The sequence below is a fragment of the Triticum aestivum genome, chromosome 4A (genome assembly GCF_018294505.1).
Source record: "Triticum aestivum cultivar Chinese Spring chromosome 4A, IWGSC CS RefSeq v2.1, whole genome shotgun sequence".
NCBI lineage: Eukaryota > Viridiplantae > Streptophyta > Magnoliopsida > Poales > Poaceae > Triticum > Triticum aestivum.
In genome coordinates, this window is record NC_057803.1 from 459362860 (window position 1) to 459387684 (window position 24825).

A 24825-nucleotide genomic window follows, 5' to 3' on the forward strand; every position below is an offset into this window, starting at 1 on the left:
ACAGCTCTATGTTTTGTCGGATATCCCTATAGGGTCAAAGATGCTCTAAGTCGTCTAGTGAAAAATCTACGCTCGTAACCAAACATTAATTGAAAGATAAAAATGTCATACATGACAAATTCGACAGGATATTAAGCATGTCTTAAATTTAAATAAGGCACTATACTCCTTAAATGTAGGAGTAGTACGCTTCTGAAGAGAGCAGGAACAAAGAAAGATGCCAGTGCCAGAAAATCTATCCGCCTTGTGTTCAGGAGGAAATGCATACCGGAAGGACAGGAACAGAGAGCATACGGTGGTGGGGGAGAGCGCTTTGAGATTCGAGCTAGCCCTTGCAGGGTACACGTGTCGCTTGCAGATCCGACCCCTTCCTCGCCCCACCACCAAAAAAAAGTGCAGCGCAGCAGCAAGTAACGCCCGCCGGCCCGCCGCCGCACACCAACACTACCCCTCTCCCGTGCCCTCGTGCGGCGGCGATCATTCCGGTACCTTCTCCCACCTCCCGACCCCCTTCCGTCGCCCCACCCAAACCGCTGCCGTTCCTCCCTCCTCCTTTCTCGGCCGCCCGCCCATCGGAATCCAGGAAAAACCGCCGCCATGGCGTCGGCGCCCGGCGGCGATCCAGTGCTCGCCGCCTGCAAGGTATGACACGGCGACCGTCTGTGCCCTTTCCTTCCTCTTACGTATATGCGTCTGCGCGCTCAATCTGTTGACGATGGGTTCTAAAGCCCTCTCCGATGATCCCCTCTGATAGCCTATAATTTCTGCGCTCATTTGATTAGATTTGAAATCCCTCTGTTTAATCCCCTGTTTATCCGGCTAGGGACAAAAAGCACTCTCGATTGGTCATATCAATAGCCAAAATGCGCCCCCTTTTTGCCCCCTCGCAACAGATCACCTGGTAGAACTTGTCCGTGTTTGCATTACCCTTTATGCAGAATTAATGGGGACAGTGTAGTATGAATACCCGGTCTGATGTTGGCAAGATGCTTATATCTTACAAAGCAGAGGGATGAGAATGACTATCAGTCTATCATCTGGCCTATCGAATAAATGTTTTTTTCATTTTTGTAGGACAAGCTGAAGCACTTCCGGTTAAAAGAGCTAAAGGATGTCCTGTGTAAGATTGGACTTTCAAAGCATGGAAAGAAACAGGTTTGTTCACAGCTTCTTCTTTTTTTGGTATATCTACGCTTTTTACACAATGAAATTCCAGGTATTGATTTACTATCCATTGGTCATATGCTTCTAGGCTCTCTTTATTGTTCGTAAGCACGGAATAGATTGGATTTTCATGGATTTTTTTTTCTGGAACTGATTAATTTCCATGCGTCTTGTAGTATTATATGTTACTCCCTCCGTTCACAAATATACGATGTTCTAACTTTTTTCTGAATCGGATGTATATAGACACGTTTTAGTGTGTTTGCTCACTCATTTCAGTCTGTATGTAGTCCATATTGAAATATCCAAAACAGCTTATATTTGTGAACAGAGGGAGTAGAATATTCATTTACTCCTGAACAACTTCGTTTTGGTATTTTGCTTTACAGGAACTAGTGGATAAAATTGTTGCAATATTATCCGATCAACAGGATCAAGGTACATCACAATTTTTTCTCAGTGATATTGTTAGACCAGTGTTTCTGCCAGGAGGTCCTAAGGTATCACTTCCATTTTATTTTTGTAGCCTCCAAAATTGATGGCTTACCAAACAGACTGATGGTTGGAAAAGAAACGGTAGTGAAAATAGTTGAGGACACTTTTAGGTGAGGTTGCATTTCTTCATATCATTATGTTGTGTTTCTATTATCTGGATTGAGCCTTACAAGTCTCTCTTGATTTGTGCTTACTACTTCTAGAAAAATGCGCGAGCCTGCAAATGCTGTTTCAGCTTCTGGAAACCAGAATGAGCTGGGGTACAGTGTAATGCCTATGAAAAACCCAGATGATTCTGCTCAGCTGGATATCAAGGTCCGTTGCCCCTGTGGTAGTTCCATGGCCACTGGGTCCATGATTCAGGTACAGTTCCCATGACAAGTATGATTATATGACTGCTAGGTTCTGTTATTCATCACCTCCAACTAGTTCAGTAAGATCTTTAAAATTTGTTCATTAATCCTGTTAGGCCACTGGGTCCATGATTCAGGTACAGTTCCCATGACAAGTATGATTATATGGCTGCTAGGTTCTGTTATTCATCACCTCCAACTAGTTCAATAAGATCTTTAAAATTTGTTCATTAATCCTGTTAATTTTAAGAATTGTTTGTTGAATTATCATAGCAGTTAGCTTTGGCATTTTGCATATTCTGGAACTTCAAAGCAGTGATCTTTATGTATCGTGAAACTTCAAAGGAGCTAATTGCCATCGATTACTCTCTGTTTTGTAAAAGAAGATTGCATCTACGTGTAACATCAACATTTTATGAAGTGTAACACTTAAGTGTTTCATTATTCCATAATTTAGAGATCTGTAGCATTCTGTAATTTTGTTCTTGACAGGTTTTACTGCTTCTATTTCCTTCATGTTTTGTTTGGTCCTTTTCAGTGTGATCATCCAAGATGCAGTGTATGGCAACATATTGATTGTGTCATCATACCTGAGAAGACTGCAGATACTGCTCCTCAAGAACTACCTTCCAGTTTCTATTGTGAGATGTGCCGAGTCAGCAGGGCAGACCCGTAAGTTGTTCTAACCTTCAGTTTAATAGCAAACCCTTGCTGAATGATGCATGCTCACTATTTACTTGTTTAATTAGTTTTAATTTTTGGTGATGTGCAAGTGCTATTAATCATGTGATGTTTCAGTTTATTTGTATTGGATAGTGTTCATGCATTCTATTAGTTGAATTAGATTATCTGGGTCGTCCTGTAGCATTAATTGTAATCATGTATGAAACTCTCATTACTGTGCAACTTAGAACTGATTTTCCTGCATCTCTTTTATGTCCGCTCTTTTCCCCCCGCTCTGAATGACTGCCTTTTCTGCATTTGTAGCTTAGAAGTCTTAATACTAAATGGCCGATTGTTCTGACATATTTTCCTTCTGCAATTTGCAGTTTCTGGGTCACTATTAACCACCCATTACTTCCAGTGTCAGTAGCTCCTTCGAACATAATGGCAGATGGGTAAGTCATGCATTATTTGTCTCCAAAGTACATTTTTGATTTTCACCTCCTCTACCTCCCTTTACCCGTCAATGACCAGGAGCCTCTGTGCCCTGTTGATTGGCCTTGTGGGGGAGCAAGTATTTTCCTTCATCATTCTGACCAGGAGCCTCTGTGCCCTGTTGATTGGCCTTGTGGGGGAGCAAGTATTTTCCTTCATCATTCTGTTTTATGTGCCGCGGAATATCTTCCAGAATCTCTTCAACTGTACCATGTTGCAAAATGTCTAATAAGCAAAAAATTATTGTTCTTAATTACTGTTGTAACTCCGCTGGCATCTCCTTTTTTGTAGAGCGATCTCAAATGAGTCCGGTAAAGTTTGAGTGCAAAGAAGTGATTATACCATGCCTCATCATTCATAACATGTTTATCAGGGTGCCAAAGCAAGGTCTAGAAACCATTCAGTATATCCTGTTAGGGATTTTTGTTCACCATGTGTCAGACATTATCTGCTAGTAATTACTTTGTGTTTTGTCTGCTGTGGTGATATTATTGCTTGAGCGATCTTACCTCAATACTTAGAACCCAGGTACTCGATCACATTAATTATGGATGAGAAGCGGGCTCTGTGTCTTTTTTCTTGCTTTACAACCTCAGATGGTTCTGTTCATGATTATTCCTTCGTTGTCTATAAGAAGTAAACATTATACGGTGGTTGTACATCTAATGAACATGTTGGTACCATGAGATTTGAGTAACTAGATGACCACAAATTGTTTTATGTCACTGTACAAGTTAGCTGAACCATGATACTTCTGCGATTTGCATAGTTTTTGTTTGTGATTCATGCTTATGTTCAGGTCATATACTGTACAGTATATCGAGAAAACCTTTCCGTTATCAAGAGCTAATAGGGAAATGCTACAGAAAGCTGAATATGACATTCAGGTTAATTTCGTTTCCTTCTTCGTTTCCTTGAACTATTAGGTTTGTTCATGATTTACTTTAAATAACCATTTGTATGATCATATATTATTAGATACCACCTCTGTCTCAAAGTATAAGACGTTTTTGTAGGCTAGTTTTGCCTAAAAAAATGTCTTATATTTTGAGACGGAGTTGGTGCATTGCTAAAAAGATCAAAGAGGTAATTGTGCTCCTGGTACAAGAACTTGGCTGGTGGGCTCAGTTTCATACAAAAACTTACAAAACCTACAGCGGAGGTACAATAACTTGGCCTGGACGTGCACTTGAGGTACAAATCACTCCTGTGCTGACACATGGACGCCAGCGGGGCAAAGTGCATGCGCTGGGCTGCTCAGATTCTTTGCAAAATGGCCCCTGCGAGTCTGTGAAATTTTGGTCGAGGTCCCCTGGGCACCGTAGACATCTAATTTAGGTCAGTAAAACTGACCTAATCTCAGTCATCTCACGCGCTTAGCGTTTCCGGCGGTCCATTTTCCTGATTTGGGCGTTTTTGACCATTAGATGTGCTGTCTAAGGGGTTGCTGCTCCGGGAGAAAAAACAAAGCACTCTGGTTAACTGGGCCACTTCTGCCAGCCCATTTATCTAACCGAGCATGATCCAGGAGAAGAAACTGTTCGCTCGATCGATAGAGGGAGCTCGGTCGCAGGGTCGTTGAGCAGCAGTGCTACCATTGTTGTCGGACACCGATGGGTGGAGGCGATCGAGATTAGCCATGTGTAGCGGCATCGTGTGAGATGCGTAATATGTTGATGGTTGTATCGACTGCCCATCGATTGAGCGAACAGTTTTTTCTCTTGGAATGTTCTCGGTTAGATAAATGGGCTGGCAGAAGTGGCCCAGTTAACCAGAGAGCTTCGTTTTTTCTCCTGGAGCAGCAGCTCCTTAGATGGCAGATCTAATGGCCAGAAACGCCCAAGTCAGGAAAATGGACGGCCAGAAACGCTAAGCGCGTGAGATGACTGGGTCTAGTCAGGTTTATTGTCCCAAATTAGATGTCTATGGTGCCCAGGGGACTACGGTCAAACTTTCAGACTTGCAGGGGCCATTTTGCAAAGAATCCAAGCAGCTCAGCGCATGCACTTTGCCCCATTGGCGTCCATGTGTCAGCACAGGAGCGATTTGTACCTCAAGTGCACGTCCAGGCCAAGTTATTGTAGCTCTGATGTATTGTATGGAAGCACCTGCCAAGTTCTTGTACCAGGAGCACAATTACCTCAAGATCAAATATCAATAACAAGGATATGTTTGGGACTTATGAGTTAATACATGGTGACAGTGCTCAATTTCTAGTATCTTGCGTCATCTTAGAGAATATTGGACTATGTGTATCCATTTTTGACCTTGGTTTGCTTTGCACCATTTATTTCTTGCAGGTTTGGTGTATCCTTCTCGATGACAAAGTTCCTTTCAGGATGCACTGGCCTTTACATTCTGACATGCAAATTAATGGTATTTCCATTGGCTTACCATTTGTACTGAAATACTATTGACAGGCTCTTATAGGAAATTATTTATTCAGTCAGTCAATTTGTTGTTTGTGGGATCAGTCAAATTTCAGTTTCATCTTATTTTTGTATTCAATTTTGATCGCCCTCATGCACTGATGCTATTCGCTCATTTTATGCTGCATCCCCTTAACTTATTATGAGTCTTATGTGGATGCAGGCCTGTATGCATCTATGGCTTAATGCACTTATGCATGCCACTATGTTGTCAATTTAGGAATTTAATACTTTGAGTTCTGCATCATTCCTGCCTTGTAGATATAGGTGTGATCCGAGTCTTTTCCAGCATGGTTACATGGAACATTTTGTGGCAGCTAAAAACTGTTTTTCCTCATTGAATTGTGGGTTCATTCATCTAGATCTGAACTATTCGTTTTGGAAATTATTTGTTTTCTCAGGTATTCCTGTTCGGGTTGTCAGCAGGCAAGCTACACAGCCGTTAGGGGCCAATGGTAGAGATGATGGTCTTATGGTAAGTATCTTGTTGAAATGGAGCATGCTGTTCTTTAACTTTATACCTTAACAATGATTTGCCAAAATGTGTTGATTAGTTTCATGATACATTTTCTGCATGGATGTTTGTTGATCCTACTCAATTTTTTGCTCCCAGTTAACACAGTTTTTGAAAGAAGGTCCCAATAAGATTGTTCTATCTAGAAGTGACTCTCGTGCGTTCTGTTTGGGTGTCAGAATTGCCAAGAGGAGATCTCTGGAAGAGGTAATTGCTTATGGTATACTGTGTCACATGAAAGGCAATTCAATTCCACATTTCCATTGTTGACCACGATATTCTTCAGAAATACATATTTGGCAAAAGAGGGTATTTGGATCAGGAAACACTTTAGATATCTTTTTTTTTCATAGGCACTCCCTTTTCCATCAACGCTGTAAATGTTTTGGTTTTTCTTGTTTTTAATCTTTAGTGCTTAATTATTAGGCCTCGAAGAGGGTAGCTATTTTAGGTTGATGAAATATGTCATAATTCTAATAATGCACGTTATAGAAGGGTTCCAAATCCCAGATGGTTCCTGGCCCATATTTCTTGGTTACAAGTGAACTGTGCTGTTAAAAAGTAATGTCTATACAAGCTCCAGGAAAATGCCAGAATGGTTCTTTCAGCAGTTACCGTAAGCAAGCTGCTACTTAGGAACCATCAAGTGCCTGAGATTTGGAACCCTGCTTTATTCTTTTAATTCCTCTTTTAAAATTTTGATAATGGGCAGGTCCTAAATTTGGTACCAAAGGAACAGGATGGTGAGAAGTTTGATGATGCCCTTTCTCGTGTGCGTCGCTGTGTCGGTGGGGGGACTGAGGCAGATAATGCAGACAGTGATAGTGATATTGAGGTTGTTGCTGATTCAGTCTCTGTAAATCTTCGATGCCCTGTAAGCACTCTGGCCATCAATGAGAATGTTTAGATCCATAATGATATTGCCAATCCTGCTCTTTCCCTGACATGTCTGTTGCACCTGACCTCATGTACATTGGAATATTGAATATTTAGCATTTGCCATCATACATTATTCTGTGTACCATGACACCCAAGGCTCGGTGCAATCTTCCTAGAATCACTTTGTTTATGACATTTCTAACCTAGATGCTATACAATCCCATGTTGGCAGCATCGTATTGTTTGGTTTATAGTATGTTTTGCAGACCTTGTCACAAAGTTAGCCATTTACGATCTAATGTTATGTTGTGAAAAGCACGTTCATGTAAAAGCTAATTTATGTTGACAGATGACTGGTTCAAGGATTAAGGTAGCTGGTAGGTTCAAACCCTGTGTCCACATGGGTTGTTTTGATTTAGAAGCTTTTGTGGAACTGAATCAACGTTCACGGAAGGTTTGATTACTTGCCTCGCATCATTGTTGCTTTTACCTTTTCTTTTTCTAATCAAACTAGTATTCCTTGTCTGCAGTGGCAATGCCCAATTTGCCTGAAGAACTATTCTCTGGAGAATCTAATTATTGATCCTTATTTCAATCGCATCACTTCGCTAGTGAGTCCATATTGTTAATGAAGTACATGTTTTCTCATCTCTGTTACTCCATTATGCATCTTATGCTGATTTTGTTGCGTTTTGGTGATTTAGATCAAAAGCTGTGGAGATGATATATCAGAAATCGATGTCAAGCCAGATGGTTCCTGGAGAGCTAAGGGTGGAGCTGAACTGAAGGATCTTATGCAGTGGCATTTACCAGATGGCACTCTCTGTATGTCCACAGGTACAGGACCGAAACCCAACATGGGTGTTGTAAAGCAAGAGATTAAAGAAGAATCGTTGCCTGAAAATAAGGGTTCTCGTCTAAAACTGGGAATTAGGAGAAACAACAATGGCAAATGGGAAATTAGCAAGAAAGGGGATGTTAATTTGAAACCAACTTCTTATAATGATCAGAGTAGAGACTTTGAAAATGGGAAATGTGTCACCCATACAAGCAACACTAATCATGAGGATGCTAAAGGTGGAAGTTATAATTCAGAACCGGGACAATCTGATCACCCTACGAGCAGTGTATATGATCTGAATTCTTCTCCTGGGGATGAACATGTTCCAATAGTTCTGAGCGACACAGATGATGAAAATGCTACGGTGTTGTCTCCTAGTACAGTGAATTGCGGCGCAGCAAATGACACCGGATATGAGTTTCCACCGCCCAATCCACTTGACACTTCAGGAGGCCCAGATGAAACTTCATTTTTCCTTAATGAAAACTTTGATGATCTGGGGTTGTCATTTTGGGAGTATCCTTCGACTACCCAAGATGATCCAGGAATACAAGGAACAGATAATCTGGGTGAAGTGCAAAACTACCCTGCTACCAATCTATCTCTGCACGAGCCAGTTTCTACGGTTAATTTGGGTGTGTTAGCACCAGCAGCAAACCAACCAGAATATGGGAATGATGGGAGTTTAAATAATGCCAAAAATACTTCTCAGAAAAGGAAGAACCCTGCGAATGAAATAACATCTTTAGATGGTATGATAGAAGTCACCCTGTGCTACTTAATTCTGCAGTTTATTGTGATTTTGTTCCATCCATTTGAAGTCTTTTACAAATGAATGTGGAAGCATTTTGCTTCTTTATACTTTGTGAAGACAGTGAGCAGTGGCCCATATAATCGTGCCTCTGCATTTTCACCGAAAGGTCTAACATTTGATTCCTCGTGTGCAGCTTCAGTTCTCATGAGTGGCAATGACGACGACGACTTTGCTGGGGATAGATCTGGTGGCACTTCCTCACTGTCTGGGCAGCCACGGTCAGTTCGACCAAAATCCGTACTAGCCATTGAGTCAGATTCTGATTAGCGTCCATAGTTTGGTGCCCCCGTACTACTGGTTGGTCGGCGCGGAGTGTGAGATGTATGCTGTCCGCTTGGTGGAATGGTTCCTCTGGTTTTGTTTGTGATCCAGGACTGACTGTCCCTCCATGTCTGTCTTTCCAAGAAGGATGAAAATGAACGCAGTGGTATCTATCTATATAGGAAGCAGTTTTTTTTTTTCTTTTTCTATCATTCTCCTTTAATGATTCATGGTGACCACTTTGGAGGCAGTAGAATTTAGGGAAGGGTGCAAAGCTCCTCCATTGTGCCTGCCTGTAGGCAAAAGTATGTAGCATAGCTAGCTAGCTAGCAGGAACTGAGTGTCAGTTGCTGTACATGTAGTCTCCTGTCTTTAAAGAGTTTCCTTTTGTTCAGCCTGTGGTAAGAACTAATATGCCATGCTTCGATATTTTATTTTCTGTATATGTATGTACTCCCTCCGTTTCTAAATATAAGCACTTTTAGAGATTTCAATACAGACCACATATTTAGAGCGTAGATTCACTCATTTTGCTCCGTATATAGTCTATATTGGAATCTCTAAATGATCTTATATTTCGGACCGGAGGGAGTATGTAGGAGTTTCATGGTATTTTGCAAGGTTTGCGACTTGAAATCTGAGCCGAAATCCCCTGTTTTATTATTTCATTTTGTCAAGACGCAAACCCCACAATGTAAGCCAATGCCACCAGATAGAAACCACACAATGTTAGCCAATGCCACCAGATATAGTAATATGCTAAAGTGACGTGTATCTGGGAGCAGAGGGCAAGTCGTCGTCGGCGGCGAAGCTGAGCGCCATGACGACGTCCGACATGATGGGCCTTACGGTGTCCTCCTCCTGCAAGCACATGGCCGCCACCGCCACCGCCTGCTTCACCTCCCTGCCGCTCGGCCCTTCTCCCAGGAGCGGATCCACCAGCTCGTGCATCCTCCTCTGCTCGCTGAACATGGGCGCCGCCCAGGCCACCAGGTTCTGCTCCCCAGAGGGCCTGCTGTCGTCGATGACCCGCCTGCCGGTGATGAGCTCCAGCAGCACCACGCCGAAGCTGTACACGTCCGACTTCACCGTCAGGTGCCCCGTCCTCACGTACTCCGGCGCGCAGTACCCGTACGTGCCCATCACCCTCGACGGGCCGTCCTTCTCCTCCTCCGCCTCGCCGCCCTTGCCGTTGCGGGTGATCGGTGTGGCCAGCTTGGCGAGGCCGAAGTCGGAGAGCTTGGCATTGTATCCCTCGTCGAGGAGGATGTTGGAGGACTTGAGGTCGCGGTAGATCACCGGCGGGTTGGCAGTCTCGTGGAGGAACTCCAGGCCCTGGGCGGCGTCGTGTGCGATCCTCATCCTGGTCCGCCACGGCAGAACCGGCGGTGGTGGCTTCTCTTCGCCGTCCGCTGGGACTCGGGGGAGGAAGAGGTGATTTTCGAGGGAGCCGAGCGGCATGAGTTGGTAGACGAGGAGTCGCTGGTTGCCGTCGGCGCAGTAGCCCAGGAGGCCGACGAGGTTGGGGTGGGTCAGGAGGCTGCTCAGCACCAGCACCTCCACGAGGAACTCGTGGTCGCCCTGGAACCCCGTGCGGTCGAGCTGCTTGACGGCCACCGCCAACGAGCCGATGAGGCCTCTGTAGACGCGGCCGAAGCCGCCCTCGCCGATGAGGTTGGCATGGCTGAAGCAGTCCGTGGCGGCGGCGAGCTCAGGGAAGGTGAAGGAGCGCGCCGAGACGATGCTGTGGTTGTAGTTGGGGACGTCGACGGAGTGGCGGCCGAAGCTGGCTCGTGCCGACGAGGACGCGGTGAGCGAGGTGCCCGAGCGGATGAACCGTTTCCGAGACGGTGCGGCATCGGGGCAATGCTTCTTCCTGAAAGTGGCGCTCCTCCCGGGCCTGGGCTTCCTCTCCTCGTCCATGACGGTGCCGTCGTGCGGGAAACAACGGAGCCAGCTCAACATCTTGTAGTGCTTGCCGGCCGGCCGGCCGGGAGCCCGGCCGGGAGTAGGAATGAGTGATCAGGAAGCAATGGAGGCAGGGCGATTTGGCTCGCCGGACGCATGCGAAATGCACAGCCTTTAATTTCGAGGGGTGGCCGGCTGGCCGTCCATGGTGACCGCGGTTTTGAATGCATACTGCCTATTCATGGCAAGCGCCCCGCTGTTCGTTGCTTACTTGTAAATTCGAGCTATTCCTGCTTTTCTTTTCCTTTTCTTTTTTCTTTTTGCGGGGAAGACTTCTAATCTATTCAGGGATCACCTATGTGTCACGTGCCTGAAAATGCATATTATCCAATCAGCTTGCTAAATTTGTCATTTGTGCATGCGCACACACTATGCATGTGGATGTAAAACTTTTCTTGACAAGTATATTTGCTTGCACACGCATACACTATACTTGTACAAATTAATGAGAGGAGAAAAGAGGGAATTAAAACATTGATTCTGGTTTTTTATTTTAGCAACCATTATGCTATTTTTAAAATTAAGACCACACAATAAATTACATTGGTCATACCGTATTTCCATAACATTCTTACACTACGGGCTATAATATGTGGAATTAAGATCAACAAAACGACCTGGTTAAACAAAATTTGTTGTATTAAAAAAAGCTTAAACTTAAACAAATAAAAAAATACCAAAATAAACAAAAAAAATCTAAGGTAGAATGAATTATGGGCATTGGTATTACTCTAAAGAAGAAAGAACATGAAAGAAAAAACTTGGCATTGTGAATGTCAGTAATTTTTTTATAAGCTTGATTTTTTTTACTTAAGACAAATATGGGTAGGAAAAAAGGGTGGTATTATGCAAATATGCCTAAGATGGACAATAATAAAGACTTGTTGTCAAACTTTTTTTTCATATAGAGAGGATTCAAAATATATTAAAACATTGCACATAAAATGTTCAAACCTTGCACAATTCAGTATTGTGAAACAACAAGTGTAAACTAGTGCAAGAACAAGTGTAAACTTGCACACAAAAGTGTGAACTAAAACACCTATTATACTCTTTTATTTCAACAACCATTACGTTGATTTTTTTAATTCAAACCACAAAAAATACATTGGTCATATCGGACTTATACAATATTCTTACACCACGTGCTTTGAGGTGTGGAATTAAGATCAACACAATGACCTGCTTAAAGAAAATATGTTGCTAGTAAAAATTTTAAAAAATATTAAAGATTTAACAAATACAACGTAAAAACAAAACAAAAAATTCTAACGAAGAATGAATTAGGTGCATTGGTATTACTCTAAAGAAGAAAGAAAATGAAAGAAAACTTGGTATTGTGAATGTCAATATTCTTTTCTATAAGGTCGATATAATTTTAAAATGTTTGACTTAAGATAGAATATGGGTAGTAAAAAGAAAAGGAAGGAGAGTATTATGCAAATAGGGAGCTCCTAGTCGGCGCCTTCTGCGCCGATTAGGATAACTGGCACCTGCAGCGGTCGCTTCTTGGGCTGATTCTTTGTTCGGCCCAAGTTCCAGCGCGCTAGTTCACTGTTTCTGCGGGTTCCTAGCTGACTGTTTCGACTGTTTCTGCGCTAGTTCACTGTGTCGCCAATACAGTTTGAACTGGAAATTTATCTCAAACTATGTTCGATAGGAAAATATGCTTGAACCAAAAATGGTATGAACTTTCTTAACAATAGAAAATCTCCATAAAATCACAGAAAGCTGGTGAATGAATTCTTTCAGAATTTGGAAGTGGCTTCCACTAGTTTAGTTCTTTGAAAGGAAATTTTATTCTAGGAGTACAACTGAATTAAAAAATATACAATCACTTCTCCATAATTAAATTCATACTGGCAGGGGTTGTATTACTTAGAACAACTAAACTAGTGGAAGCCAGAAACAACTTAAGAATGGCTGGTCTTGACCCTTGTTTCCACATTTAAATGTGAAGCTCGTCGAAATCTGATCTGAACCATTTTACACCCTCAAGTGGTCCTGAAAAAAAATTAAAAACAAAGTACATTTATTTTGTTAATATAAATATAAATTTGTATGTACATTTTCTCTTTAATAAATTATGGACTAGATCATGCGAAATAGTGTACTACTTTTGAATCACAGATTTCTTTTAGATTATACCTTTCAGCAGTTCATCCTCTTGATTGTGAAATGTCCTTTTATTTGAAAGACAAGAAACCCTGTATAATAAAAGCAAAAAAGATTCATTGAATTTTTTGGTATATACTTCCCTTAGTAAGAATGTTACTGTAAGACAATATGGAATTCAGGGAGGTGTTTATAACTTACGTGGTTTTGAAGAAATGACCTCACGACTGGTAGTTGGACCTCGCTGCTTTGGTAGGTTGCAATCTCGTACAAAAATATTTCACGCATAGCTTGGAGATCAAGTTGTTTTGCACAGTTGTGATGATCATCTGATTATTTTTTCTTCTATGAAATGAAAGAATTGCAATTAGAATATGTTGTTTAGAAGATAAGAAACTCTTACAGTAGAGAATCCAAGAACTCCCATGCCATGATATGTTTTTAGTATTTGAAGAAGGAAAAAAGACATGTGTCGTACCTGCATTGATGAAACCATGTTAACTAGCATGTTAGAATCAAATCCAGTTAAAAAAACAAATAATCCATAACTTCAAAATTTATTTGGCTGTGATGTGGATGAATTGGAGGAAAAACTGTTAGTGACATAAGTAGTGAAACTGCTTAACCTGAAATTAGTTCTAGGAATTGCAATGAATCTGTAGTCAAAGTCTTTGATGTTGAATGCATTTCAGTTAGGGTAGGTGAGTGCAAACAGTGACTTGAAATTGTAACAGACAGTGCTTATTATAGTTGTGAATCTGTCTTGTCCAGACCCATCAGGATTCATAATATCAAAAAATCTTCCACTCTCTAGGTTTGCTGTTATTAGAATCCATTGCTTATCATTGAAGCAAGGTAAGTGGACCAGTGAAAATTCAAAGTAGGTTAGTTCTGGTCAGAAATTTCCAGTTGAAGAACTTAGTAAGAGAAAATTTTCTTAAAAGAAAAGGTACTAACAAAATTTGCTATTTCCAATCTAAAGCCAACTCTTGCTTCACTTTAAATGTCTCTGCATATTGGGTCTGAATGATTAAACATAGGCCTCATGAGTATTGCCTGATAATTACAGACAAGAGAAATTTTTGGTTGGTGAAACTAGCAGATGTTAGCACAGAAGAACATTCGAAGTCAGAGAAAGAAAAAGAAGTAAATGTATCGTACCATATCTTCTCTTTGGACAATGTGCCTAATAACATCAATATTTGGTATTAGGCCTTGCCTACCACAGATTAGTTGGTTAGTATTGAGCATCTTTGAGTAACAATCCAGAGAGTGTGGATTCATCCAGCAACCAGGTCTTAAGGAAATAGTTAAGGTTTTCTGGTCAACCCATACTTCATTCACTTGGAATATTCTTTGGCTGTTGTTTTGGAACCAATGTTAGAAACTTTCAACTAGAAGTTAATAAAAAATAATGTGAGAACAAAGAAATGGTTTGTATGGTAGAGTTTTATGAAAACTTTGACTGTTTTGTACAGCTAAAAGGAATGGACTTTGAAAAAAAAAACCTTTAGTCCAGAACTGGAAGAGCTGCAGTCATTGTCTTGTAGGATTCTATTTGCACTCGTGTTGAGAAGATAACTTGTTGGAACTGCAAATAGTTGGGCTGCTGAACAATTTTTGCAGAAGATAAGTTTTGAAACGGCTTCTTTCTTGCCTCTATCTGATTCCTTTTGGATTTAGCTTCAAATTCTTCCATGAGTTTGAGCAACGTTGGATCGTTAAGTGGAGTTCCAAAAGAAATTTCTGGCTGCGGAGTGTTAATCTTGAAAGGCATTAGTGGACTATTCCTATACAGGAATGGAGTATTAGAATTGAATAACCTAGGATATGAATGAGTCTCAGGTTTGACAAGTTTGGATGAAGAACCCACATGAGAGTAGGTGCTTGTTTGATAAGAAGTCATACAGGGCGGGACTGTATCTTGTAGTGCATTGGTTATTGCAATGAAACTTGGCATGTCATCTTCAGTGTAGTTTGCTAGGAAAGAATTAGGTGGAGCTGCTGGTTGAGACACTTGACTAGATGGGAGATTGGTTTCACATTTTTTGCAAGTGTTTGATGGTAGGGATGTGAATAAATGAGAATTGACTTGTCTTCTAATGCTTCTAGTTCGACTTGATGTGGTGCACAGTAGAAAGAGTCTCCTGGCATTAAGACAAGAAAAAAAAATTATGTCACTATGAACATTAAAATATAAAAAGGAAGAGAAAATAAAAATTAAGAAAGAAGAAAAATAAATTGAAAGTACCTGTGGCACTTGAATCAGATGAGATAAATTTCCAGTGAGTAGAGCTAAATTCTCTTGTCTCCAATTACGATTTATTGTTGAATTCAAGTCTTCCCATTTTGGTTTGTTTCTAAGAGAATCCAGGGTAACTGGTATTTATATAATGAATAAACAGAAAAATGAAAAGTTATTGACTAATAATAAGAAAGAACTGGAGATATTGTAAGTAGTTTAAATATGCAAAAAATAGTTATGAACTGCAAATACAGAAAAGTGGTGAATACAACTAGACAGAACAAAAGCTTTATTGTATAAAAAGCCATATTACCTTCTTTAGGAGAAATGACAGTATAGGTAAAGTTTGCATTAATTTGATCTCTGCTGAGAACTTCTAGAACCGCTAAATCTTTGGAACTTGGAGATCCAAGAGATATTGGAGGGGCAAAATTTATTTGCTCATCAATAAGCAGGCGTTCAAAGAAATTTAGAATCATTGAATCAATTAGTTCTCGAGTATTTTCTGAATCAAATCTTGGAGGATATGAATGAGGGCCAGGAAAATCCAAGAAATCAAATGAATACATGAATGAGTCCAAGTGTGGATGTTTCTGCATTAGACTGATGGGTATCAAGGGACCAGTTGAATCAATGTTACTTACAACATTACCCAAGTGCACTCCTGAAAGAGCTGGAACTGTAGAAGGTTGATATTCATGTTGATATTCATAAGGAGAACTTGAGGGTAATAAACTGAGAACATCGTCAACATAAGATTGCAGTGTTGGAATAGAGTTTGTTAAAATGTTTGCCAAAATTTCTGACTGGTACACTGAAGCTTAATCTTTTCTTGATTTGAAGAAAATGAGAATTGAAAATGAATGAAGTGAGCTCGAAGCAACCATAAAAAATAGGTGAACATACTAGTTTGAAAGTAAAAGACAAGTATTCTTGCTACTGTATTAGATTTGCAAACCTGTATGTTGTGAATCAAGGGCAGTTTGCTATTGATTTAGTGCAAAATTGATTCAGGTAATTGCATAGGTGACTCATCAAAAGAATCAGCGAATGGAGTTGCTGTTATGTGCTTCATCTGTTTTTGTTTGGAGGAAAAGTATGAAAGTGTATATTCAACTCAATAAATTTCATGAGGAAAAGAGTACTATTAAAACAAAGTTAATCTTCATATATGTGTCTTTTGTACTTACTTCAAGCCTGCCAAACTCAAGATTCACTCCATGATTTGTGTCTAGAGCGATGAATGATCTGAGCATTGTTGCTGACCACAAAGGAAGTCTTGGGAACATATTGGTTGAAATCTTGTAGTCAGAAGTGATCAAGAATTCAAAATGTGCAATCAGCCAAAGTTTGCCAAAAAATATGGAAGGAAATCAAAGTCAGTTAAAAATTGTCTTTGACATGATCTAGAGTGAAAAAGAAGTTGAAATTCTAATAATTCCTTACCACTAACAGTACTTTGCAACCTCATGCTAGATTTGACCTCTTCTTTCCAAGACTTGACTGCATTTTTGCAATCTCATGAACCAAGAATGACAGGGTGAAGAGGCACCAATTGTATTTTGGAACTGACTCAATATTGACCAACACATTGTAGTATTTTTTTGCTTAGAAGTCCCTTTGAACTCGGTGCAATTAGAATGGAAAGTACAAGGAGCATGAAAATCCTAGAGAAAGCTTCTTCTGATATGTTTTCAGATAGCATTAACAGCAAGTGTTCTGGGTTTGGTTTTGTTGTTTCAAGAAATGTGTTCATGAAATCAACAATTTGTTTCAAAGGCTTTGTTTGTATTGGAAAACCCCCACATGGAATGCCTAGGATTTTGTGTACATATGATTTCGTCAAATGGAACTTGAAACCATTTCTTAGTTCAGTTCTGCAAGTAGTTGTGAACTGCATTCCTAACCATTCAAATATATCATCCAATATGCAGTTGCATGATATATGAAGCAAAGAACTGAACCCAAGTTTACGAACTATCAACTTCTGCTCCTCATTTAGTTTAGATATAAACTTGATTAGCATACTGATATGGTTAATTTCGGTGACCTGGTGGACGGACTGAATGAATTAGAATTGGGAAAAACAAGAACATGTTATAGTTCAAGTGTGGAATTTAGGGGAGAAAGAACAGTTGAATTAAATTTAGTTTTGGGGGATATGATTTTTGTGCTTACTTTTAATATCTTTGGTGCATTTTTCTCATTTAATTGAGTGTCAAGGTGCTGCTGGTTGCTCCTCTTGTTGATGAAGCTTTGATCTACAGAACCCATCTGCACATAACAACACAGAAGTTATAGCAAGAGTAATGCCATGACTACCACTCTATCAAGAAACAACCATTTTAAAAACCATTTTACTAAGTATAGTTTTAAAATAAAGCGTATTAGGATGAAATTATACAAGACTCAACGCTGGTAAGAAGAAGAGAACAGTAGCATTGTCATGGCCACACAGAGAAACATAGTGTATATAATGACCAATGGCTATATCAACAAGACTTGTCCATTGCGATTCAATTTTGAAATTTTAACTCTGTTTTAATGTTGAACAATTAATTAAAAAGTTTTCACACGGAAATGGAGCTGCAAGGCCAGAGGGCATCACCACAAACAGTAGGGGGGATAGATAACAAAAAGAGACTAGCATTTTGATTATCGCTACATATGAAAAAGTTGTATTGAAAATAAAAATGCAATGCTGTGCCTGAATCACATTTGATTGCTAGGACTGATAGTAGCTAAAATTCAGAATTTCACATGTAAAAAATGCTGCTCTAGTTTAGTGAGATTTGTCAGTTGTGATGCACATGCTCTGGTGTATTACATACAAGAAAATTTATGTTTGTTGTTTCCAAAAATAATAGTCATATAACAGCTCAAATCAAAATGCAATTCCTACATCAACTGTCACCAACAGAAAAATATTGGCTGTAGAAATTTCTATATGTGCACTGATAAGCAAAATAGAGAATGCAAAAGGATGACTCAACAATTGCCAGAGGTGCAGTCACCAGAAAACTATTTCTACACCTGCTATCATGTTGCACGACTGTGTTGTCGGAAGGTAGCAGACCATCCGAAACGAGTTCCCATGGCAGGATTCAGTGCACTAGGGATAGATCTATAAAAGATTCAGTGCACTAGGCTAAGATTTTGACACTAGGTTAATCAATTTAATTATCTGACCAAAAACAACAGTAGGAACCTAGTCGTAGAATCGAAGTACTCCCTAAGATTTAGTAGATCCACCGTGTCTGAGGGATTTGTGGATGAAAAGCTCAGGCTAGGGTTCTAGTTTCGCTAGAGGTACGATCTAGAAGCTACGAAACGAGAGAGAAAAGAGATTTCGAAGGGCAAACCTGCGTTGATCTTGGCAGAGAGTGATTTCCCGACAGGGGATCCAGGAGAGAGTCGCCAGTCGTCGGAGCAAGAGATAAAGAAGAGTGGAAGAGAAATGGGGAATTTTCCTGCCCATGGTGTGTTTTTGACAAATAAACCCCTTTGTTCAAGCACGTTGCCAGTGCTTTCTGAAAAACACCTTGCGGCAGTGTTGAATTAATTTTTAGGTCCCTATAGAAATTAGTCAGGGCCCGCAAGTAAGTGACTTGGGAGAAAAAGACACTAAACGAAAGAAAACAGGGGATTTGTTCTAGATACCTCTCAACCCTCTCGATCAGTCTCGAAGGGGAGGAATTGGAGGGGCAGATGGCAGCAATGGAGCCGCCGGCGGTGGCACAAATTTCTGGTGGAGTTGTATTCGGCGTGGATGGGAGGACATCAAATCCACCAGTATTGGCGTCCATGCCAATCGAAAACCTACGTGCTACGAGCCGATCGTCCAGATCCCAGGTTCTATTCTTCATCTGCCTTGTTCTTTTGTCAGATATAAAAAGTGCATCTGTAAACTGTCTAGATTATATAGACTAATGTAGTGGCAGTTGAGGGCAAATTATTGTTCTAAAACTCTACTATTGTTATATGCTGAATTCTGTGATGCATCTAAAAAGATGTGTATATTTGTGGCTACCTAGTGTAGGGTCAGACAGTGCATCATGAGATCAACAAACTCCTTAAACAGATGCGATGTCTTGTAAACATACAAAGATGAAAGAAGTAGTAGATCGTTGTGGAGGACAGTGATATTTTGTGATGCTATTTGCCTCATAAATTGTCAGTTTGCTTTAGATAATAGCACCAACACATGAGCGACCTTCAAACATGTGTGTTATAATGAATGCAGAGTTAAGATTAGTTTCAATTAATCAGTTAGCCAAATTATAAAAAATGTACTGCTATGTAGCACCGTTTGTACTCTGTAATTCAAAAATCAAGGAAAAAATTCTGGTTTCACTTTGCTTTGGAAAGGAAAATCATTATTTGGTGAATTTGGAATTGAACAAACTATGTTGTTACTTTGTTCAATTTAGTTTGTGGCCATGAAACAAAGTAACCATTAGTAATTTTCCTAGTGTGTAGTCTTTTACATGTCTGATAATCCCCAAGTGCAGGGAATCATCATAGCAATTCCCAATGGTGGAAGTGATAAGTATGGAGTGTCGAACCCACAAGGAGCTAAAGGTAAGATCAATATTCTCTCAAGTCCTATCTGCCACTGATACGACTCTACGTACACCGAACGTTTGCTTCCAACTAGCAACGAGAAATAAAACTACGTTGTGGGTATGAAGAGGATAACTTTATATGATATCGGAGAGCTAAAATATGAAAGTAGGTGCTGTTATCATAAAGTTAGAATATGTTACTAAATATTATAAATAGCGAGTGTGGAATAAGGATGGATCAGTGTGCGGAATTGTCCTAGGCAATTGTTAACAAGACCGGTAATCACTATTGTAGTTTCATATGAGGGAGAGGCATAAGCTAACATACTTTCTCTTCTTGGATCATATGCACTTATGATTGGAACTCTAGCAAGCAACCGCAACTACTAAAGATCATTAAGGTAAAACCCAACCATAGCATTAAAGTATCAAGTCCTCTTTATTCCCATACGCCATGTCCCGCTTATCTGTGTTTGTGTTTCGTTCACTCACGCAACACAAACAATAAGAAAACCATGGACATATTGCAACACCCTACAGCGGGAATCCCTCACGCTTGCACGACACGGAGGGCACCATAGGACAACACCAAAGTAAAACATACAACTCATACCAATCTAGATCATCAATCAACCCAAAGACGAAGGATATATACTCAAAACATCATAGGATGACAACACATCATTGGATCATAATATGTGGCATAAAGCACCATGTTCAAGTAGGGATTACAGCAGGGTGCGGGAGAGTGGACCGCATAAAAGAGATGAGGATGGTGATGATGATGGTGATGTTGATGAAGACGATCACCGCGGCAATGATTCCTCTCCCGATGGCACTCCGGTGCCACCGAGAGAGAGGAGGAGAGGTTCTCCCCCTTGTGCTTCCTCCTACATGGCCTCCCCCTGGATGGGGAGAGGTTCTCCCTCTGGTCCTTGGCCTTCATGGTGACGATGGCCCCTCCGGGATCCTCTTCCATAGCCTCTGGTGATGATGGCCCCCTCTGGCAGGGTGCCGGAGAGGGACTAGATTGATTTCTCATGGCTACAGAGGCTTGTGGCGGCAGAACTTCTGATCTCTAGTTTAATTTCTAGAGGTTTCTGTATATATAAGAGGTTTTGGTGTCGAGAACAAGTCAGGGGGTCTCCGGGCTGTCCACGAGGTAGGGGGCACGCCTCCCACCCTCGTGGGCAGCCCGGGACTCTTCTAGCCCAACTCTTTTACTCCATGGCCTTCTCCTGGTCCAAAAATAAGCTCCGTCAAGTTTCAGGTCAATTAGACTCCGTTTGGTTTTCCTTTTCTGCGATACTCTAAAACAAGGGAAAAACAGAAACTGGCACTGGGCTCTAGGTTAATAGGTTAGTCCCAAAAATCATATAAAATAGCATATGAATGCATATAAAACATCCTATGTTGATAATATAATAGCATGAATACTTCATAAATTATAGATACGTTGGAGACGTATCAGCATCCCCAAGCTTAATTCCTGCTCGTCCTCGAGTAGGTAAATGATAAAAGAAATAATTTATGAAGTGTGAATGCTAGCAAGTGCATAAGTTTCATCAATGATAGTTCCAATCACTTTTTCTAGCATCATTATATATCATAACAGTAGATCATCTTCATAAAACTTTTCATGATCAAGTAACAAGTTGTTCACATGTTAAAGTATAGATCGTAAACTTTCTTGAAACTAAAAAACTATATTCTCAGTCATCAAACAGTTACAATTCATCTTATTTTCAGGAAGGGTCTATGTCAGAGCTTTGATTTAGCAAACTCCACATACTCAACTATCATTTAATCTTTCACAATTGCTAACACTTATGTGATATTTATGGGTTCCAAGTTTTAATCGGACACAAAGAAAGATAGGGGCTTGTAGATTCGCCTCCCAACCTTTTACCTCAAGGGTAATGTCAACAATAATAGTTCATGATAACTTACATCCAATTGGATATATATATATATATATATATATATATATATATATATATATATATATATATATATCAGGATCTTTCCAACACAATGTGCTTGCCAAAGGATAAAATGTAAAAAGGAAAGGTGAAGATCACCATGACTCTTGCATAAGGGTAGAAGATAAAAGTAAAAGATAGGCCCTTCACAGAGGGAAGCAGAGGTTGTCATGCGATTTTATGGTTGGATGCACAAAATCTTAATGCAAAAGAACATTATATTGCCACTTGTGATATGGACCTTTATTATGTAGTCCGTCGCTTTTATTTCTTCCACATCACAAGATCGTATAAAGCTTATTTTCTCCACATTAATAGATCATACATATTTAGAAGGCAATTTTTATTGCATGCACCGATGACAACTTACTTGAAGGATCTTACTCAATCCATAGGTAGGTATGGTGGACTCTCATGGCAAAACTGGTTTAAGGAATGTTTGGAAGCACAAGTAGTATCTCTACTTGGTGCAAAGAATTTGGCTAGCATGAGGGGGAAAATCAAGCTCAACATGTTGGATGATCCAAGACAATATACTTTATCTCGGATATAAGAAAACATAACCCATTACGTTGTCTTCCTTGTCCGACATCAACCTTTTAGCGTGTCATATTTTAATGAGTGCTCACAATTACAAAATATGTCCAAGATAGTATATTTATATGTGAAATCTCTCTTCCTTCAATATTATTTCATGAATTGTTCAAGTGACCAATTCTACGTTTGCTAACTTTCAATAAGTTTACTACCTATACTTATTCTGTGTGAAGATATTACTCCCCATGGTATAAGCATATGAAACATATATAAATTCATATTTATGATATTCAATTCATTCAACCATTTACTCATAGGATATATGTGAAGCACGTGAGTAAATGACAAACTACTCCAAAAAGATATAAGTGAAGGACACTGAGTAGTCAAATAATAAACTAGCCATGGGAGGGTTCTTTTTCATTCAAGATTTCAGATCTAATGATATTATCCAAACAGCAAGTAAAATTGAAAATACGCTCCAAGCAAAACACATATCATGTGACGAATAAAAATATAGCTCCGAGTAAGGTATACCGATAATTTTGAAGACGAAAGAGGGGATGCCTTCCGGGGTATCCCCAAGCTTAGGCGCTTGCGTCTTCCTTGAATATTACCTTGGGGTGCCTTGGGCACCCCCAAGCTTAGGGTCTTTCCACTCCTTATTCTCCTCATATCGATATCTCACCCAAAGCTTGAAAACTTCAATCACACAAAACTTAACGGAACTTCATGAGATAGGTTAGTATGATAAAGAGTAAACCATTCACTTTGGTACTGTCAAAGACAAGGCTCATAATTGTTCTCACACAATTCCTACTGTAACATATCATTTCTACAATTTATATTGAGAAATATAAGCCATAGAAGCTAGAAAACAAGTAAACTATGCAATGAAAACAGAATCTGTCAGAAACAGAACAGTCTGTAATGATCTGAACACCAAGCATACTTCTGCTACTCCAAAAATTCTGAAATAAATTGGTGGACGTGGGGAATTTGTCTATTAATCTTATGAAAAAAGAATCAACTCAATCGCACTCTCCTGTAAAAAATGGCAGCTAATCTCGTGAGCGCAAAGTTTCTGTTTTTTACAGCAAGATCACATTAACTTTTACCCAAGTCTTCCCAAAGGTCTTACTTGGAACTTTATTGAAACAAAAGCTATAATACATGATTAATACAGTAGCTTAATCATGAGAACACAAAAACAGTAAGGGTTAATATTGGGTTGTCTCGCAACAAGCGCTTTTCTTTAATGCCTTTTAGCTAGGCATGATGATTTCAATGATGCTCACATAAAAGATAAGAATTGAAACATAAAGGGAGCATAATTAAGAATACGACTAGCACATTTAAACCTAACCCACTTCCTATGCCTAGGGATTTTGTGATCACACAATTTATAGGAACAAGGATCAACTAGCATAGGAAGGAAAAACAATGTTAACTTCAAAACTTTAAGCACATAGAGAGGAAACTTGATATTATTGTAACTCCTACAAGCATATATTCCTCCCTCATAATAATTTTCGGTAGTATCATGAATGAATTCAACAATATAACCATCACACAAGGCATTCTTTTCATCATCTACAAGCATAGAAATTTTACTACTCTCCACATAGGCAAAATTCTTCTCATTTGGAATAGTGCAATCATTACTAACTAAAGTTGACACTCTTCCAGATCCACTTTAGATTATAGTATTATTCATACTCCAAAAGATATAAGTGAAGTTCATGGAGCATTATACAATTAATATAGACTAACCAATATCCAAGCTCAAAATATATAAGTGAAGCACACGAAGCATTCTATAAAACCATACTCAGAATATTTAAGTGAGGCACAAAGAGCAATTCTATAAGATCATACTTAAAAGATATAAGTGAAGTACATGAAGCATTCTATAAACCAATGAAGGGACATCTCATACTAGCATGGTTCTTAAAGAAAAAGAAAAACACAAAGGACACAAATCATGTGAACAAAACAAAAATCAAGGTATACCGATATTTGTTGAAGAAGAAAGATGGGATGCCAACCGGGGCATCCCCAAGCTTAGATGCTTGAGTATCCTCTGAAATATTTACTTGGGGTGCCTTGGGCATCCCCAAGCTTGAACTCTTGCCTCTCTTTATTCTTCTCATATTGATAGCTCCTCGATCTTCGAACACTTCATGCACACAAAACTTTAACAAAAACTTTGTGAGATCCGTTAGTATAATAAAGCAAATCACTACCTTTAGGTACTGTTGCAAACTCATTCCAATTTCATATTAGAACTATATCTACTATATTACAACTTCACCATGGTTCATACCCTCCGATACTAGCCATAGATGCATCAAAATAAGCAAACAACACATGAAAAACATAATCTGTCTAAAACAGGACAGTCTGTAGTAATCTGGAGGTTTAGTAAACTTCTGTAACTCCAAAAATTATGAAATAAATTTGACAATTTGAAAATTTTGTACAAAAGTAATGTTCAAAAAGTTT

The 24825-nt window shown here is 39.7% G+C and overlaps 2 protein-coding genes across 3 annotated transcripts; one reads left to right on the forward strand and one right to left on the reverse strand.

Annotated features, from left to right (window-relative positions):
- The first annotated feature begins 403 nt into the window (after positions 1–403).
- Positions 404–9337, forward strand: LOC123086343 (E3 SUMO-protein ligase SIZ2). 2 transcript variants are annotated; one of them, XM_044508099.1, is made up of 16 exons: positions 404–642; positions 1075–1155; positions 1554–1602; positions 1691–1769; positions 1863–2022; positions 2551–2684; positions 3062–3130; positions 3970–4057; positions 5471–5546; positions 6001–6074; positions 6213–6320; positions 6826–6987; positions 7342–7446; positions 7523–7603; positions 7697–7829; positions 8781–9337. In XM_044508099.1, the coding sequence occupies exons 1-16, from the start codon at positions 598–600 to the stop codon at positions 8912–8914; spliced, it is 1578 nt and encodes a 525-aa protein (XP_044364034.1). In that variant the 5' UTR covers positions 404–597; the 3' UTR covers positions 8915–9337. The 2 variants fall into 2 exon arrangements, with proteins under 2 accessions (XP_044364034.1, XP_044364033.1); XM_044508098.1 differs by having other exon boundaries at positions 405–642; positions 7697–8585.
- A 209-nt stretch (positions 9338–9546) lies between these two features.
- On the reverse strand, positions 9547–11032 carry LOC123086344 (probable serine/threonine-protein kinase PBL25). Its single transcript, XM_044508100.1, has one exon. The coding sequence runs from the start codon at positions 10871–10873 to the stop codon at positions 9668–9670; it is 1206 nt and encodes a 401-aa protein (XP_044364035.1). The 5' UTR covers positions 10874–11032; the 3' UTR covers positions 9547–9667.
- Positions 11033–24825: the final 13793 nt, after the last annotated feature.

What these genes read in the sequence shown, in the direction of transcription:
- LOC123086343 (XM_044508098.1), top strand. Translation starts at nt 598, where the DNA reads ATGGCGTCGGCGCCCGGCGGCGATCCAGTGCTCGCCGCCTGCAAG. An exon ending in CCACTGGGTCCATGATTCAG is followed by an intron (nt 2,023 to 2,550) that starts GTACAGTTCCCA and finishes GGTCCTTTTCAG; the next exon opens with TGTGATCATCCAAGATGCAG. An exon ending in AGAGGAGATCTCTGGAAGAG is followed by an intron (nt 6,321 to 6,825) that starts GTAATTGCTTAT and finishes GATAATGGGCAG; the next exon opens with GTCCTAAATTTGGTACCAAA.
- LOC123086344 (XM_044508100.1), bottom strand. Translation starts at nt 10,873, where the DNA reads ATGTTGAGCTGGCTCCGTTGTTTCCCGCACGACGGCACCGTCATGGAC.